General features: G+C 37.8%; 5 protein-coding genes and 2 pseudogenes across 10 annotated transcripts; all 7 read left to right on the forward strand.

The window, feature by feature from the left end:
- The first annotated feature begins 763 nt into the window (after positions 1-763).
- Positions 764-1,472, forward strand: LOC109127000 (defensin-like protein 164). The gene is made up of 2 exons (XM_019231048.2): positions 764-882; positions 1,164-1,472. Exons 1-2 carry the CDS (start codon positions 831-833, stop codon positions 1,337-1,339), a joined length of 228 nt encoding a protein of 75 aa, XP_019086593.2. The 5' UTR covers positions 764-830; the 3' UTR covers positions 1,340-1,472.
- A 501-nt stretch (positions 1,473-1,973) lies between these two features.
- Positions 1,974-4,579, forward strand: LOC104718325 (uncharacterized protein At4g19900). The gene is made up of 5 exons (XM_010436050.2): positions 1,974-3,509; positions 3,601-3,750; positions 3,832-3,966; positions 4,074-4,244; positions 4,330-4,579. The coding sequence occupies exons 1-5, from the start codon at positions 2,176-2,178 to the stop codon at positions 4,514-4,516; spliced, it is 1,977 nt and encodes a 658-aa protein (XP_010434352.2). The 5' UTR covers positions 1,974-2,175; the 3' UTR covers positions 4,517-4,579.
- Positions 4,580-4,730: 151 nt separating this feature from the next.
- LOC104718327 (uncharacterized) lies at positions 4,731-9,373 on the forward strand. Of its 4 annotated transcripts, none has more exons than XM_087468996.1 (7): positions 4,731-6,952; positions 7,359-7,570; positions 7,810-8,034; positions 8,124-8,300; positions 8,382-8,606; positions 8,701-8,829; positions 8,921-9,326. In XM_087468996.1, the coding sequence occupies exons 2-7, from the start codon at positions 7,490-7,492 to the stop codon at positions 9,152-9,154; spliced, it is 1,071 nt and encodes a 356-aa protein (XP_087325122.1). In that variant the 5' UTR covers positions 4,731-6,952; positions 7,359-7,489; the 3' UTR covers positions 9,155-9,326. The 4 variants fall into 4 exon arrangements, 3 of the variants coding, with proteins under 3 accessions (XP_087325122.1, XP_010434353.2, XP_087325123.1); XR_015568374.1 differs by adding an exon at positions 9,335-9,373 and having other exon boundaries at positions 4,733-7,570; positions 8,921-9,253; XM_010436051.2 differs by having other exon boundaries at positions 4,731-7,570.
- On the forward strand, positions 4,793-7,238 carry LOC104718328 (pentatricopeptide repeat-containing protein At4g19890). Its single transcript, XM_087468995.1, has one exon. It carries the CDS (start codon positions 4,793-4,795, stop codon positions 6,899-6,901), a length of 2,109 nt encoding a protein of 702 aa, XP_087325121.1. The 3' UTR covers positions 6,902-7,238.
- Positions 9,374-9,378: 5 nt separating the features above from the next.
- LOC104718326 (F-box/kelch-repeat protein At4g19870 pseudogene) lies at positions 9,379-10,969 on the forward strand (annotated as a pseudogene). Its single transcript, XR_015568373.1, has 2 exons — positions 9,379-9,512; positions 9,602-10,969. The product of XR_015568373.1 is annotated as an F-box/kelch-repeat protein At4g19870 pseudogene (transcript).
- A 578-nt stretch (positions 10,970-11,547) lies between these two features.
- Positions 11,548-13,358, forward strand: LOC104718329 (F-box/kelch-repeat protein At4g19865). Its single transcript, XM_010436055.3, has 2 exons — positions 11,548-12,922; positions 13,106-13,358. The coding sequence occupies exon 1, from the start codon at positions 11,691-11,693 to the stop codon at positions 12,903-12,905; it is 1,215 nt and encodes a 404-aa protein (XP_010434357.1). The 5' UTR covers positions 11,548-11,690; the 3' UTR covers positions 12,906-12,922; positions 13,106-13,358.
- Positions 13,359-13,950: 592 nt separating this feature from the next.
- On the forward strand, positions 13,951-15,588 carry LOC109127034 (F-box/kelch-repeat protein At4g19865-like; annotated as a pseudogene). Its single transcript, XR_015568375.1, has 3 exons — positions 13,951-14,890; positions 14,938-15,178; positions 15,451-15,588. The product of XR_015568375.1 is annotated as an F-box/kelch-repeat protein At4g19865-like (transcript).
- Positions 15,589-15,724: the final 136 nt, after the last annotated feature.

Consider the following 15,724-nt stretch of genomic DNA (forward strand, 5'->3'; position numbering starts at 1 on the left):
TGATTATTAAACGATTTAAATATATATGTCATTATAAAATAATTTAGATATTCAAATATTTAGTCTTAGTTTTATAAATAAAATTAAGTTTATAATTGTTTTAAATAGTTTGTTATTGTTTTCTAAAATTTCTGAAACAATAAATAGAATATATTAAATAATTTTAGTAAACAATTTTAATAAATAATTTTGAAAATATTATTTTATTATTTTATAAAATAATATATTAGTTATTAAATGAACTAAGATGTAATGGTATTTTTTGTGATATGCTACATGATAGTAGGATTAAACTTTAACAATATTGCTTAAATAAGTATATAAGAGATTATATGTTGACCATATGTACCAAATATTGCATACAGTGCACTTTTTTAGGAATCTAATTTTTGTTTCACCATAGTCGTCATCCTTATATGAATTATTGTGGAAATAGTTTTCTGCCAACTAAACTATTTTGTTTATTTTCGCAATAGTTTATATGTTTCCCAAAAGGAGTTATTTTCTATGTTTCCCAAAAGGAGTTATATTGCATATAGTGCACTTTTTTAGGAATCTAATTTTTGTTTCACCATAGTTGTCATCCTTCATATGAATTATTGTGGAAATAGTTTTCTGCCAACTAAACTATTTTGATTCTTTTCGCAATAGTTTTATATGTTGCCCAAAAGGAGTTATTTTCTATGTTTCTCACATCCTTATCACTTATATAACGATATATAAAGACATCCTTTCTCTATAATCTATATATCTCATCTTTCAATATCAAAGGAGTCTCCAAACAAAAACAATTGGTGGACTAACGTAATCTTCTAATTGGAACAGAAGTCATGGCAAAACTACTGTATTCGTACATGTTCATCTGCATGTTTGTTCTGACAGGTAAAATTTCGTATATGCCTTGTTACAGAACATTATGTTACAAAAATTTAAATTTGGTTTTTAGCTGATGTGTCTAGTAAACTGAACAATTTTAATTGCATTAATACCAAATTTTTTATTTTGGTAACATAATATTAATTTAGTTATTAATATTAATTTAGTTATTAAGATTTTCGGTTTCTTTATTTACGTGGTAAAAAATGCGATAGCATATGCTATATCAATTACTTCATATATTACTTTAAAATTGTAAGTATTAACACAATTTATTTTTGTTTTAGGCTTCTTGGCCTTTTCAAGTGCAAAGCTAAAAACATGTACTTCGGCCTTTCCGCTTCGCCACCCATGCGATCTTGAATCATGCATAAATGAGTGCTTTCGACTATTCAACACTGGATTTGCAAGTTGTAGCAAAAACAAAGTTCTTTGCTTTTGTGATTACAATTGCAAAGCTTAATTGGACATATATACTCCACATGTATGTGATGTTCTTAACTAGAGCAAATTACTTTAATGTTAAGTACCTTGATTACTTTGATTCCATGTAACTGAAGGATATATTGTCCTATGAATAAAAAAGTTCTCAAATATTCCCCATCTTACTATACAATAAAATCAAATTTCTTGTGATTTACCGAGCTCCGCGCGTTCGAGTTTTTAGGTTTAGATATATAGAATCTGTTCGTGTTTTTTTATACTTTTTGGTCGGGTTCAAGTAATTCGGGTATACCTGAACTTAAACAAACTATAAAAAACAAAAAAAAAAACAAAACTAATTTTTATCTTTTTATAAATTTTAGAATATATATATATATATATATATATAAATATTTAACGTTTCACGTTATGACAAATAAACTAAGAAGGCAAAATAACTTAAAGATACACCCTCAGATTTGATTCAAATCCATTGATAATTTAGGATATCAAACAACCTCTGCCATATCTTACCGGTTCGATGTAGTTGTTTCTTAGAAATAAGAAATGAGTACAATCCCTTCAATTGAACAAATGTGTTTTCAAATTTGTAAAGTGTCGTCAGATTCGTAAACCTATCAATGTATCAAATACTGTAATTTTCAAATGTATGTGTCCCAAACAAGAGGAACAACAATAAAATTAAAAGTTAAAAAGTTGAATCTACCACGGTTAAAATTTGGAATTACGGTTCACTTTATATATTTGGACACAAGAAAGTATGTCGGAAAATGTAAAATAAAGAGAGGGTTAAACATTTTCTCTTTCTAAACGGGAACGCCGGTTTAGATTCCGGCGGAGGAGATTTTAGGGAAGATGTTGAGATCACGGCGTTCACGTTCCCGTCACGGCGCACAAGCTTGCGCCGTTATGTCTGCCGTTCTTCTTCTCGCTTCCGTCTCACTTCTCTACACTCGTCTCTCACTCTTCTCGTCTCAGTCACCGAATCACCTCCGCTCCGGCTCCGGCGAAGACGCTGTTCTGTTCCCGGAATCTATTCTCGTCTCAGATTCCGACGTCGTTGAAACCACCGCCGGAGGAGGGAGAGGATCTACTACGTCAACAGAGGATAGAATCGACGAGCACGACGACGCGATCGAAGACGACGGCGTTTCGAATGAGGAAGATGAGAATCAGGACGCGGAGCAAGAGCAAGAAGTGGATCTTAATCTGAACAAGGGCTCTTCTTCTTCTTCTTCTTCGTCGTCGTCGTCGTCTTCATCTTCTGGGTTTTACTTTGATCACGTTAACGGAGTGATCAGAAGATCTTCCAATAAACGATCGATCGATGAATGGGATTACGATTACTCAGGTTTTAGTATTGATTCGGATAATTCAGGAGATAAGACTAGAGCTGCGTTTGGATCTGATGATGTTCCTTTAGACGAATCGATTCGTAGGAAGATCGTTGAGGTTTCGAGTGTTGAAGATGCGTTGTTGTTGAAATCAGGGAAGAAGGTGTCGCCGTTGAGAGAAGGTTGGGGAGATTGGTTTGATAAGAAAGGTGATTTCTTGAGGAGAGATAGGATGTTTAAGTCCAATATAGAGACGTTGAATCCTTTGAATAATCCAATGTTGCAGGATCCTGATGGTGTTGGGATCACTGGATTGACTAGAGGGGATAAGGTTGTGCAGAAGTGGAGGTTGAATCAGATTAAAAGAAACCCTTTTATGGCTAAGAAGCCATTGAGTATTGTTGTTTCAGAGAAGAATGAACCAAAAGATGGAGTTAGAGAGAGTAGAGAAAGGATTAGGTTGGAGAGTAGTGTTGGTGAGATTAAGAGAGGTGAGCGTAAGACATTAGATGATAATGATAAGAAGAAGGAAGAGACTAAGGAACAGAGTATAGTGGAATCTGAGGGAAAGCTTGATGAGGTTACAGAACATATGTATGCAGATGGAACAAAATGGGGATATTATCCTGGTATAGAACTGAGTTTGTTGTTTTCGGATTTTATGGATTCGTTTTTTAGAAAGGAGAAGTGCTCTATGAGAGTGTTTATGGTGTGGAATTCACCTGGTTGGATGTTTAGCGTTAGGCATCAAAGAGGGCTTGAGAGCTTACTTTCTCAGCATCGAGATGCTTGTGTTGTTGTTTTCTCAGAGACCGTTGAGCTTGATTTCTTCCGAAACAGTTTTGTGAAAGACGGGTTAGTGAGTAACACAGAATGCTGCCTGCTTACTCCTCTCCTCCATTTAGTTATAGTTTCATTGATTTGTTTCTTTGTTTTTCTTTTGCAGTTATAAAGTTGCTGTTGCAATGCCGAACCTCGATGAGTTGCTGCAGGATACTCCTACTCACGTATTTGCTTCTATATGGTTTGATTGGAGAAAAACAAAGTTTTATCCTACTCACTACAGTGAACTTGTTCGGCTCGCCGCTCTTTACAAGTATAGCTTGATCACTCTCTAATCTTTTATTGAATGATTGAGCATTCTCTTATCACTTAGTGATTTTGCACATATATGCAGATATGGTGGGGTTTATCTCGATTCTGATGTGATAGTATTGGGTTCATTGTCATCCCTGAGAAACACTCTCGGCTTGGAAGATCAGGCAGCGGGTGATTCGCTAAACGGTGCAGTCATGTCATTCGAAAAGAAAAGGTTCATAAACACACATCAATCCTTTGCCACATTAGAAACATCAGTTCTGTCTTAGTAACCCTCCAATGTTTCTGCCTTATGATTTAACTGCTACCTTCTCTTTGCAGCCCGTTCTTACTTGAATGCTTGAACGAATACTACTTAACTTATGACGATAAGTGTTTGCGATGCAACGGAGCTGATCTCTTGACTCGAGTATCTAAACGGTTTCTAAACGGGAAGCTTAACATTCGACCTTCCTCTGTATTCTTCCCAATCAGCCCACAACAGATAACGAAGTAAAACCTCTCTACCTCTCTAAAGACCCTTTGGTCCATCTTTGTTTAAGGAAGCTTCTAACTTTTTTGGTTTTTGGTGGAGCAGCTATTTTACATATCCTACCACAGAAGATGAGAAATCGCAGCAAGACGAATTGTTCAAGAAGATCATCAATGAGTCATTAACGTTCCATTTTTGGAACAGCGCAACTTCATCTCTGATACCTGAACCAGAGAGCCTTGTCTCTAAGCTTCTTGACCGTAGTTGTGTCCGTTGCTCCGATGTATTATAAAAACTATATTCCTTCCGTTGTTTTAACTAAGTCATCCAGATTAAAAAATCTTTATTTTAACAAGTTCAACCAATTAAAAACAATATTACATAATATAAAATATTAAACTAATCTAAAAATTGCATAAAAACTTAAAAAAATTATATATTATAAAACAAAAAAAAATTTCTAAAACATTTTATATTTAAAATTGGAGGGAGTATTTTTTTTTTTTATGTAAAGAGAAGATTTTTGCAAGACTTTAAATCTCTCTCTGGACGAGCCATTAAAGCTTCAATGGCGTCTCTTCTCGCTAAATCGAATCGATTCCTTCTTAGACCTTCTGAGATACCCAATTCTCTCTGCTCTCTTCTCTTCTTCAGATTGATCTCTTCCGACAACGAATCCAATGATATGTCTCTTCTTCCTTCTTCTCCATCATCGTCACCTTCTCAATCTCTCGTTAAATCTGTCTGTTCATTGGTCTATAACTCCTATCTTCGTCAAAACCATGTCATATCATCATCCCCACACCGCGTCAATCTCGAATTCGATGCTAATTCTCTTACCCACGAGCAAGCCATCACTGTGGTGGCTTCACTCGCGAGCGAAGCTGGTTCAATGGTGGCGCTTTGTTTCTTCTACTGGGCAGTGGGTTTCGAAAAGTTTCGACATTTCATGAGATTGTATCTCGTAACCGCTGATTCTTTGCTTGCGAATGGGAATTTGCAGAAAGCTCATGAGGTAATGCGATGTATGCTTAGAATTTTCTCGGAGATCGGGAGATTAAACGAGGCTGTTGGTATGGTTATGGATATGCAGAATCAGGGTTTAACACCTAGTGCGATAACTCTGAATTGTGTTCTTGAGATTGCAATTGAGTCGGGTTTGATGGAGTATGCAGAGAACGTGTTCGACGAAATGTCTGTGAGAGGAGTGTGTCCGGATTCTAGTTCTTATAAGGTTATGGTTATTGGTTGTTTTAGAGATGGTAAGATTCAGGAAGCTGATAGGTGGTTAAGTGGGATGATCCAAAGAGGTTTTATTCCTGATAACGCTACATGTACTTTGATCCTCACTGCTCTGTGTGAGAATGGTTTAGTTAATAGAGCGATTTGGTATTTTCGTAAGATGATTGATTTAGGGTTTAAGCCAAACCTGATAAACTTTACGTCTTTGATTGATGGATTATGCAAGAAGGGAAGTATCAAGCAGGCTTTTGAGATGTTAGAGGAGATGGTTAGAAATGGTTGGAAGCCAAATGTGTATACACACACGGCTTTAATTGATGGGCTATGTAAAAGGGGATGGACTGAGAAGGCGTTCAGGTTGTTCCTGAAACTTGTTCGTAGTGATCATTACAAACCCAATGTACATACTTATACTTCGATGATTGGTGGGTATTGCAAAGAAGATAAGTTGAACCGTGCAGAGATGTTGTTTAGCAGAATGAAAGAGCAGGGTTTGTTTCCTAACGTTAACACATATACAACGCTCATCAATGGTCACTGTAAAGGTGGAAATTTTGATCGAGCGTACGAGTTGATGAATTTGATGGGTGATGAAGGTTTTAGGCCAAATATTTATACGTATAACGCGGTTGTAGATAGTCTCTGTAAGAAATCAAGGGCAACTGAGGCATATGAGTTGCTGAATAAAGCATTTTCTCGTGGATTAGAAGCTGATGGGGTTACTTACACTATTCTTATTCAAGAACAGTGTAAGCAAAGTGACAATAAGCAAGCTCTTGCTTTCTTTTGTCGGATGAGTAAGACTGGTTTTGAAGCTGATATGCGCCTGAACAACATACTGATAGCTGCATTTTGTAGGCAAAAGCAAATGAAGGAAAGTGAGAGGCTTTTTCAATTAGCGGTGAGTCTTGGCTTGGTTCCAACGAAGGAGACATATACGTCTATGGTTAGCGGGTATTGTAAGGAAGGTGGCATCGATCTGGCTTTGAGATATTTTCACAACATGAAGAGACATGGTTGCGTTCCTGATAGCTTCACTTATGGTTCACTAATAAGCGGTCTCTGCAAGAAGTCCATGGTAGATGAAGCTTGTAAGCTATATGAAGCGATGATTGACAGAGGTTTGTCTCCTCCTGAGGTAACTAGGGTCACATTAGCATATGAGTATTGTAAGAGGAATGATTCAGCCAACGCAATGATCCTGCTTGAACCTTTAGATAAGAAACTGTGGATTAGAACTGTTAGGACACTTGTGAGGAAGTTGTGTAGCGAGAAGAAAGTCGGCGTGGCAGCTCTGTTCTTCCAGAAATTGTTGGAGAAAGATGGTAGTGCTGATCGTGTCACCTTAGCTGCTTTCACTACAGCTTGTTCTGAGTCTGGTAAAAACAACCTTGTTGCTGATTTGACCGAGAGAATCTCCAGAGGAGTAGGCTAGAGAAGTGTTTCAATAGCTAATCCAAATTGTGGATCAAGAAACCGTGTTGAGGCAAGTACATGGAATGCTGTTGTTGCATTCTGAATTAATACATATCGTCTGGTAGTAGATTCAAAAGACTGGAGGATGGGATTTTGATAATTATCACCAAGACATGAGTGTGATTCTATCTGTCAAGAACAACACATACTTTCTAAGGGTGATTCGAGTTTTAAAGTTGTCGAAAATTAAACCTTTCTTCACGAAATGTTTGATTGTGTTAGTTGATGATTAAGTTTTTATTAATGTAAAAGTACCAATCATTTGAGAAAGAAGTGGGTTTTCTAAAAGTTTTAAACAGGGACCTAGACACTAATGTGTAGATGTGAGCCTTATCTTTTTTATTACAGCAATTATGCAACGGTGTGTACTTTTTAAGAATTGAATTTTCCACTCTAAAGCATCCAAATGATCACAGGTGAGTCGGTTTAGTTGGGCGTGACAGAAGCAGTGACATAATCCGTCGCCATAATTGACTCTGTAGCCTTTGGGACTATGTGTATAAATAAACTGATCAGGTGACTCTTTTACTTACATATCTCCTGGTTGATGTCTTATTCCACGATCATCAGCAACAACAGCTTGCTCTCTCTCGCTACAAAGTTCAGTACTCGTGGATCTCGTCTTCAGGTACACTTTTTTTTCGAATTCCTAATTCCAATTTCTCTCTGTGCGTATTCTCGTATTGGATTTCTGGGTTTGTTTTTGATCTGCGTATTGTCTCGATGATGCATCAAAGTCTGAGAATTTCCAAAAAAGTTTCTAACTTTTGATCCGTTCGGGTCCATATGCTATGACGCTCTGTTTTTGTTCATGAACCTCTGTTTCTCAAACTGATATGTGATCCTCTGCTTTTGATTTTTCATAAGTGCACACTATCAATGGCTCGATCTGCGGTTGATGAGACATCAGATTCAGGTGCTTTTCAACGAACTGCATCGACATTCCGAAACTTCGTTTCAAGAGACTCAAATTCTCAGTTTCCTGCTGAGTCTGGTAGATACCATCTTTACATATCGTATGCTTGTCCATGGGCTTCTAGATGCATTTCATACTTGAAGATCAAAGGACTTGACGATGCAATAAGCTTCTCGGTGCGTAGACTCAACCCTTTAACACTTCTTAGAATCATACCATTTCCTAACCGTATTGATTGGATTGTTCTTTGTTTGATTTCCATCAGTCTGTAAAACCCATTTGGGGAAGAACCAAAGAAACCGATGAGCATATGGGATGGGTCTTTCCGGGTTCAGATACTGAGGTTCAAGGAGCTGATCCTGACCATCTTAATGGTGCTAAGAGTATAAGAGAACTCTATGAGATTGCTAGTCCGAACTACGCCGGAAAGTATACTGTTCCTGTAAGTCTTTTTGGCTTCTCACTGTCTTTTAAGTGTCTTTTAGTTGGAACTAGATGGAGTGAGTTTTGGTTTTTATGTCAGGTTCTGTGGGATAAGAAGCTCAAAACTGTTGTAAACAACGAGAGTGCAGAAATAATCCGGATGTTCAACACCGAGTTCAATCAAATTGCGGGAAATCCTGATCTCGACCTTTACCCTTCTCATCTCCAAGAAAAAATCGATGAAACTAATGAATGGATCTACAATGGGATAAATAACGGTGTCTATAGATGCGGGTTTGCCAAGAAACAAGAACCTTATGAGGAGGTACGTAAGTGTGGAAGCCATGAATAGCTATAACCATGTCTGTATATGCTAATTGTTCCCATGAGAATGTAAAGTTTATGGTTCTTATATGTAGGCAGTTGAGCAAGTGTATGAAGCATTAGATAGATGCGAGGAGATTCTTGGAAAACATCGGTACATCTGTGGTAACACTTTGACTGAAACAGATATCAGATTGTTTGTCACCCTTATAAGATTTGACGAGGTAATTGATCCGAGTTCTCTGCTTTCAAACCAAGAAAAAGAAACACACAAATATTCAAACGAGTCTGTAAATGTTGAAAACATTGATGCAGGTTTATGCGGTCCACTTCAAATGCAACAAGAAACTCATAAGGGAGTATCCGAATCTGTTCAACTACACGAAAGACATTTTCCAGATCCCCGGAATGAGTAGCACGGTGAACATGAATCACATCAAGCAGCATTATTATGGAAGCCACCCGTCGATTAACCCGTTCGGGATCGTCCCTCATGGACCAAACATCGATTACACTTCGCCACATGATCGACACAGATTCTCCAAATGAAAAAAAAAAACATCTCATCAAAGATTTAAATAATCTTTGACGCGTGAGTTGAGTTCTGCTTTCGGAAAGTTCAAAACCATCTATACCAAATGAGAATAAGTTGTGTCTTTAACCTTGCAAGTGATGTAAAGTTCTACGTTTTGAGATAAAATAAAAAGCTTTCTGTTTGATATGTTACAGTTTGGATGAAAATAATGGTTTCTTGAAGTCTCAACAAAATCTTCATCGGATCCAATATTGTCTCAACTGCAGCAACCGGATTAGGGGCTTCTGTGATCGAAAACAAACGTAGAGGGCACTGGTAAAAATCCAAAATTGGACTGTAGCCAACTTGGAGTTCTCTCCTAAATATTTGGGGGTATTTTAGAAACTAATTATAATTAAGGGGCTGTTTTGCTATTAAATAAACCAAAACCTATTTATATAGTTTCACTAGTCTAATCGCAGTTTTCACAAAATCATTACTGTGGCTAGCGATGAACATTCAAGTCGAACCACCGGAGAAGAGGAAGAGGAAGAAGAAGAAGAAGACTAAGAACTCGTCTTCTTCACCTCCATCGTCGTCGTCATCTCCGTCTTTATCTTCACTCCCAGATGAAATCGTTGTGAATTGCTTAGCAAGGATCTCGAGGTCGTACTACCCTACACTCTCTCTCGTTTCCAAAAGCTTCCGTTCAATTCTCTCTTCGACCGAGCTCTACGCAGCTCGATCTCAACTCGGAAGCACCGATAAGTGTCTCTATGTCTATGCATTAGATTATTTTTGTCGCTATATCGAATGATTTAGACTTTGCATAAACCCTAATCGAACCCTACCCGACTCCATGACTAAGAAGAAGAAGACAGTCGGATACTCATTTATTCCAGTTCCGTCTCCATATATTTCTTCCATACGAAATTCAATTGTCTCTATTGGTTCAGAGATTTATGTAATTGGCGGACCAGTCAAGGATAGAGAACCGTCCTCAGCTGTGCGGGTCCTCGATTGTCGCAGTCACACTTGGCGTGATGCCCCTAGCATGATTGTACCCCGGATGTTTGCTAATACATGTGTCTATGATGGAAAAATTTATGTAATGGGAGGTCACAGAGTATTAGAGAATGCATGGGCGGAAGTATTTGATACAAAGACTCAGACTTGGGCATGCCTCCCCGATCCGGGTACTGAGGTACGCCAGTTGTACATTTTTAGAATCACAGAGATGGACGGAAAGCTTTACTTTAGTACAAATATGTATGCTTATGACACAAAGCAAGGTAAATGAGAATGCGGTAAAGGCTTGGTTACAACGTTTCCGGTGTCAGAATGTGTGGTAGAGAGTCTATTATACTCATATGATCTAGAAGGCAACGGGTGCTGGTGGTATGACATTAAGTCTGAGAAGTGGAAAGAAGTGAAAGGGTTAGAGTCACTAAATGACAAGTACAAGAGGAATGGTGGTAAAAATGGTCGTATAACTAAAGTAGTTAGCAATGGTGTGAAACTCTTGCTTCTTTGGGAAGAATGTACGAACTTCAATCCCAATCATAGGAAGAAGAATTGGTGTGCGGAAATTGGGTTGGAAAAGCGTGATGGAGGTGAGGTTTGGGGAAATGTTGAGTGGGTTGATGTTGTGCGTAGTGCCCCCACATCATGTGACCTCTTGGGTTGTCTTGTTGTCTCGGTTTGATTTGATTTGTATCCAAGGTAGTATGTATGTTCAGTCGTTTTGATTTTTTTTTTTGGAATTCAACATCAGTCTGCAAGTTCTAATTAAAAAAACAGTATCTGCATAACATATAGGGACAAAATATCAATCCTCAACTTTTGGAAAATTGGATCCACAGTTTGGTCAATTTCTTGAGTTAGGTTTTCATCATCTTCCTCTGCACACACACACATATATACATGGAGTCTATAATTTGGCTAAGTCAAAAGAAAGTTTGACTTTATTTTGTTAATGAAAAAAAGTTCATTCTTCTTTTTGCCAAAGTTGGAGATTAGAAAGTGTTTATTTGCAAATCTAATTCGTCGTTTTAATTTGTGTTACTAAACGCTCTGGTGATTGAGTCTTTCTTTACCAACAAGTAACAAGTAGGTGTCATGGTAAACCAAAATTCCACGAACCAAACATCGATTAACTCTTCATATCATGATCGACACTTCTGTATACTTCAGCTAGAACCATTCTCATCAATATAAATCATGTGTACGTAGTGTCTTTAACATTGTAACGTAGTGTTGAGTTCTTTGTTTTGAGAAAAATAAAAGCTTAAAGATGTTACAATATCCAATCTCCACGGTTGAAAATAACAATGTTTGTTCGAACATAATCTTCCAACATCGTCTTTTACCACAACAATCACATTGAAACTTCGAAACTCATGCGAAAAATTAGCAAAACGTTTACTTCTCCTCAAAACATTTGGGTTCTTTTATTTAAAATTTAGTGGCTATTTTTGTTATTAATAAAACCAAAAGGTCCAAAACCCAAAAAAAAGCTCTTAATTAAATAATTAATACGAAACTTGTTTTTCACATTTCGCCACCCTCGCTATGAACGCCCGAGTAGAACCACCGGAGAAGAAGAAGAAGAAGAAGAAGAGAAAAACAAAGGATTCGTCACCGCCTCCGCCTCCGCCTCCGCCGTCGTCAACTCCTTCGTTTTCTTTACTCCCAGATGAAATCTGTGAGAATTACCTAGCTCGGATCTCGAGATCGTACTACCCAACACTCTCGATCGTTTCCACAACCTTCCGCTCAATCCTCTCTTCCACAGAGCTCTACAAAGCCAGAGCTCAACTAGGAAGCACCGAGCAGTGTCTCTATGTCTGTCTATCGGATCGCAGTTATCAATTTCCCCAATGGTTTACACTCTGGATTAACCCTAATCGAACCCTACCCAACTCCTTTAACAAGAGGAGGAAGAAGAAGAAGAAGAAGAAGGGACAGTTGTTGGTTCCGATTACCTCTTCTAATTTCAATTCTCAATCAGTCTCCGTCGCAGTTGGTTCAGAAATTTATGTAATCGGTGGACCAGTCGATAGAGCACCGTCTTCCGCCGTGAGAGTCCTCGATTGTTGCAGTCACACTTGGCGTGATGCCCCTAGTATGATCGTAGCTCGGAACTATGCATCAGCTTGTGTCTACGATGAGAAGATATACGTAATGGGAGGGTGCCAAGGATCAGAGGACGAATCGTGGGGCGAGGTGTTCGACACAAAGACTCAGACTTGGGAACTTCTCCCTGATCCGGGTATAGAGGTACGTAAAGGTTACGCTCATACACGTAGAATCTCAGAGTGCAAAGGAAAGATCCAATTGGAGAATGGAATGAATGTGTATGCTTACGACACAAAGTTAGGTAAATGGGAATGCTGTGATGATATCAAGAGTGAAATGTTTCCGGGTTCAACATGTGTGATAGATGATGTTTCTTATCGCTATTGGCGCTACATGTTCTTGTGGTTTGACATAGAAAAGGGTGTTTGGAAAGAGGTGAAAGGGTTAGACTTACTAGGAGTCAAGCACCAGAGGAATTTTGGCGCTACTTATAATACGACTAAACTTGTCAGCTGTGGTGGGAAACTCTTACTTATTTGGGAAGGGTTTTTGAGGTATTGTTCTAATTATAAGAAGATTTGGTGTGCGGAAATTGTGGTGGAAAAGCGTGGTGGAGGTGAGGTTTGGGGAATGGCTGAGTGGGTTGATGTTGTGCATACAGTCCCTTCATCATGTAAGCTCTGGGATAGTCTAGTCGTCACGGTTTGATTGACATTTTATCCAAGGTATGAATGATCTACCATTTTGAATTCAACATCAATATGCATGGATACATTCACATATACATGGGTCCATTTTGGTTAAGTCAAGTTGTTTTGCTCATCGGTTTATACGATTGGCCAAAGATGGAGATTAGAAAGTACATTTTCCCTAATCATATATGTTTGTATGTATGTATTCTTGACCAGTTGGGGAAAGGAGATAGAAGCAGAGGCAAAAAGGAGAGCAACAAGAGTAGAGGAGATTAATTAGTTAAGGTTATAAAATAGAAAGTCATGTTTGTGAACATGAAACTTCATTTTGTCAAACTAGGTACAGTAAATTAGTATTTGTTGCTGGATATATCTATCTAATCCATTGTTGATACACAAATCTGATTCCATAACTTTGTATTACCATCTATGCTTTATAAATTGTGATTGAGTCTTTCTTTTCGGATCATCTTTCACGATCGCCTCATGATCGACACAGATTCTTCTCATGAAGAACTAACCATCTTTAACAGTCTTTGGGTTCTGTCTTCAATTAAGTTAGAACCATCTATCACATTGTAAGTGATGTTGATGTGTTTATCACATTGTAATTGATGTTGAGTTCTTTGTTTTGAGGAGAAAAGAAAAAGAAAAAGCATTCTTGTTTTAATATTTACAGTTTGCAATCTCCACTGTTAGAAATAATGTTCGTTTGATAATCTACATACATCTTTTTTTTTGTTGTTGTTGTATTTTCTGCAATCACGTTGAAACTACGAAGCGCATGTTGATTGACGGTAAAAAGATTTAGTCATCAATTACATTTGTTCTGGGGTCCTTTGAATAACTAATTAGTACATACAGTGGTGTATCTTTTTTTTCTTTTTCTTTTCCAAATATACTTTTATCTTTAAAATAGAGAGACTCTTTTATCAAAGATGAATTTTACTCCATATACTTTTATTTTCACATGTAAAATAGAAATTGAAATTGCTATATTTTAAAAAAATAGAAATAGTTGGAAATGTAGCTGCTTAGTTATCAGAAAAACCAAAAAAGTATTTCTAGTTGTTTCTCATTTTCGCACAAAAAAAAAAAGTGAAAAAAAAAAAGTCAGTGCCGCTAATTGCAATCTGTTCGCTACTCGATATGAACCTGCAAGTGGAACCACCACAAGAGAAGAAGAGGAAGAAGAAGATTAAGAGCTCGTCGCCACCACAATCGCCACCGTCTTTTATTCTACTTCCGGACGAAATTGTCGTGAACTGTTTAGCCCGGATCTCGAGGTCGTACTACCCAACGCTCTCAGTCGTTTCGAAAAGTTTCCGCTCGATTCTCTCTTCCACCGAGCTCTACGCAGCCAGATCTCATCTCGGAGTCTCCGAGCAGTGTATCTATGTCTGTCTATGGGATCATGAAAGTTCTCGATTTCCCCAATGGTTTACACTCTGGATTAATCCTAATCGAACGTCGCCCGACTCCATGAATAGGTAGGACGAGGAGAAAGAAAAACACAATAAGACAGTTGTTGGTTCCGATTACCTCTTCTAATTTCAATTCTCTGTCAGACTCCACCGTCGCCGGCTCAGAACTTTATATCATCGGCGGACCAGTGGATAAAGCACTGTCTTCCGCTGTGAGGGTCCTCAACTGTGGCAGTCACACTTGGCGTGATGCCCCTAGCATGAATGTAGCCCGGAACTATGCGTACACTTGTGTCTACAATGGGAAAATCTATGTAATGGGAGGGTGTGATGGATTCGAGGACGAAAGGTGTTCGATACAAAGACTCAAACTTGGGAATGCCTCCCTGATCCGGGTACTGATATACGTAAGTGTTCCATTTACGTAATCGCAGAGATTGAAGGAAAAATTAACTTTGGCAGTTATGAGGAGATGTATGCTTATGACACGAAGCTATGCAAATGGGAAGCTGTGTACACAAATTTTCAACTGTTTCGAGGTTAGATTGTATGATTGAGAATGTATTCTACTCCATTGGATACTGTGATTTTTTAACCCACGACCACGGGTAAAAAATCATCTATCTGGATTCGGTGATTTTTTTGTTCGCCGCGAGTTCCAGTGGTTTGACGAAAACGAGGGTTATTGGAAAAAGATTCCCAATAACAGGAAGAAGATTTGGTGCGCTGTAATCGTGGTAGAAAAGCGTGATGGAGATGAGGTTTGGGGAAATGTTGAGTGGGTTGATGTTGTGCATACCGTCCCCATATCATGTGAGCTCTGGGAATGTGCCGTTGTTTCGGTTTGATTGACTTTGCATCCAAGGTATAATCAATCGTTCTAAATTCAAAATCAGTTTGTAGTATCTGTAAATAGTTGTTTTAATCTGTGACTTAAGCAAAACAGATGCATCTTTCGTCAATATCCCTGAGTTAGGCCTTCATCATCTTTCTCTTTACTTATATATACACGGAACCCTTTTGGCTAAGTCACTGGAGAGTTTAAGCTTATATTGTTTGATAAATTAAGTTCATTCTTCCTTTTTACAATTTGCCAAAATAGGAGATTATCAAGTATTTTTTTCCCCCTGTATGTAGGACTTAACATGAATGGACTGTTGGTCAGTTTGGGAAGAGGAGATGGAAGAGGAGGCAAAAGGAGAGCAACAAATTAGAGTGAAGTAGATGATCAATTAGTTAAGGTTAATAGTAGCCACATTTTGTTATAATAGCTAGTATGAAAACGTTAATTATTTATATATATATATATATAATTATGTATTCTAAAATTGATTTATTTTTTTCCTTCTCAATCAACATAACCCATAATTATTTTATTTTTTTTTATTACTTAGATCAAAAAAAACAATAT

This window comes from Camelina sativa, chromosome 10, assembly GCF_030686135.1.
Source record: "Camelina sativa cultivar CO46 ecotype springtype chromosome 10, ASM3068613v1".
NCBI classification, from domain to species: Eukaryota; Viridiplantae; Streptophyta; class Magnoliopsida; order Brassicales; family Brassicaceae; genus Camelina; species Camelina sativa.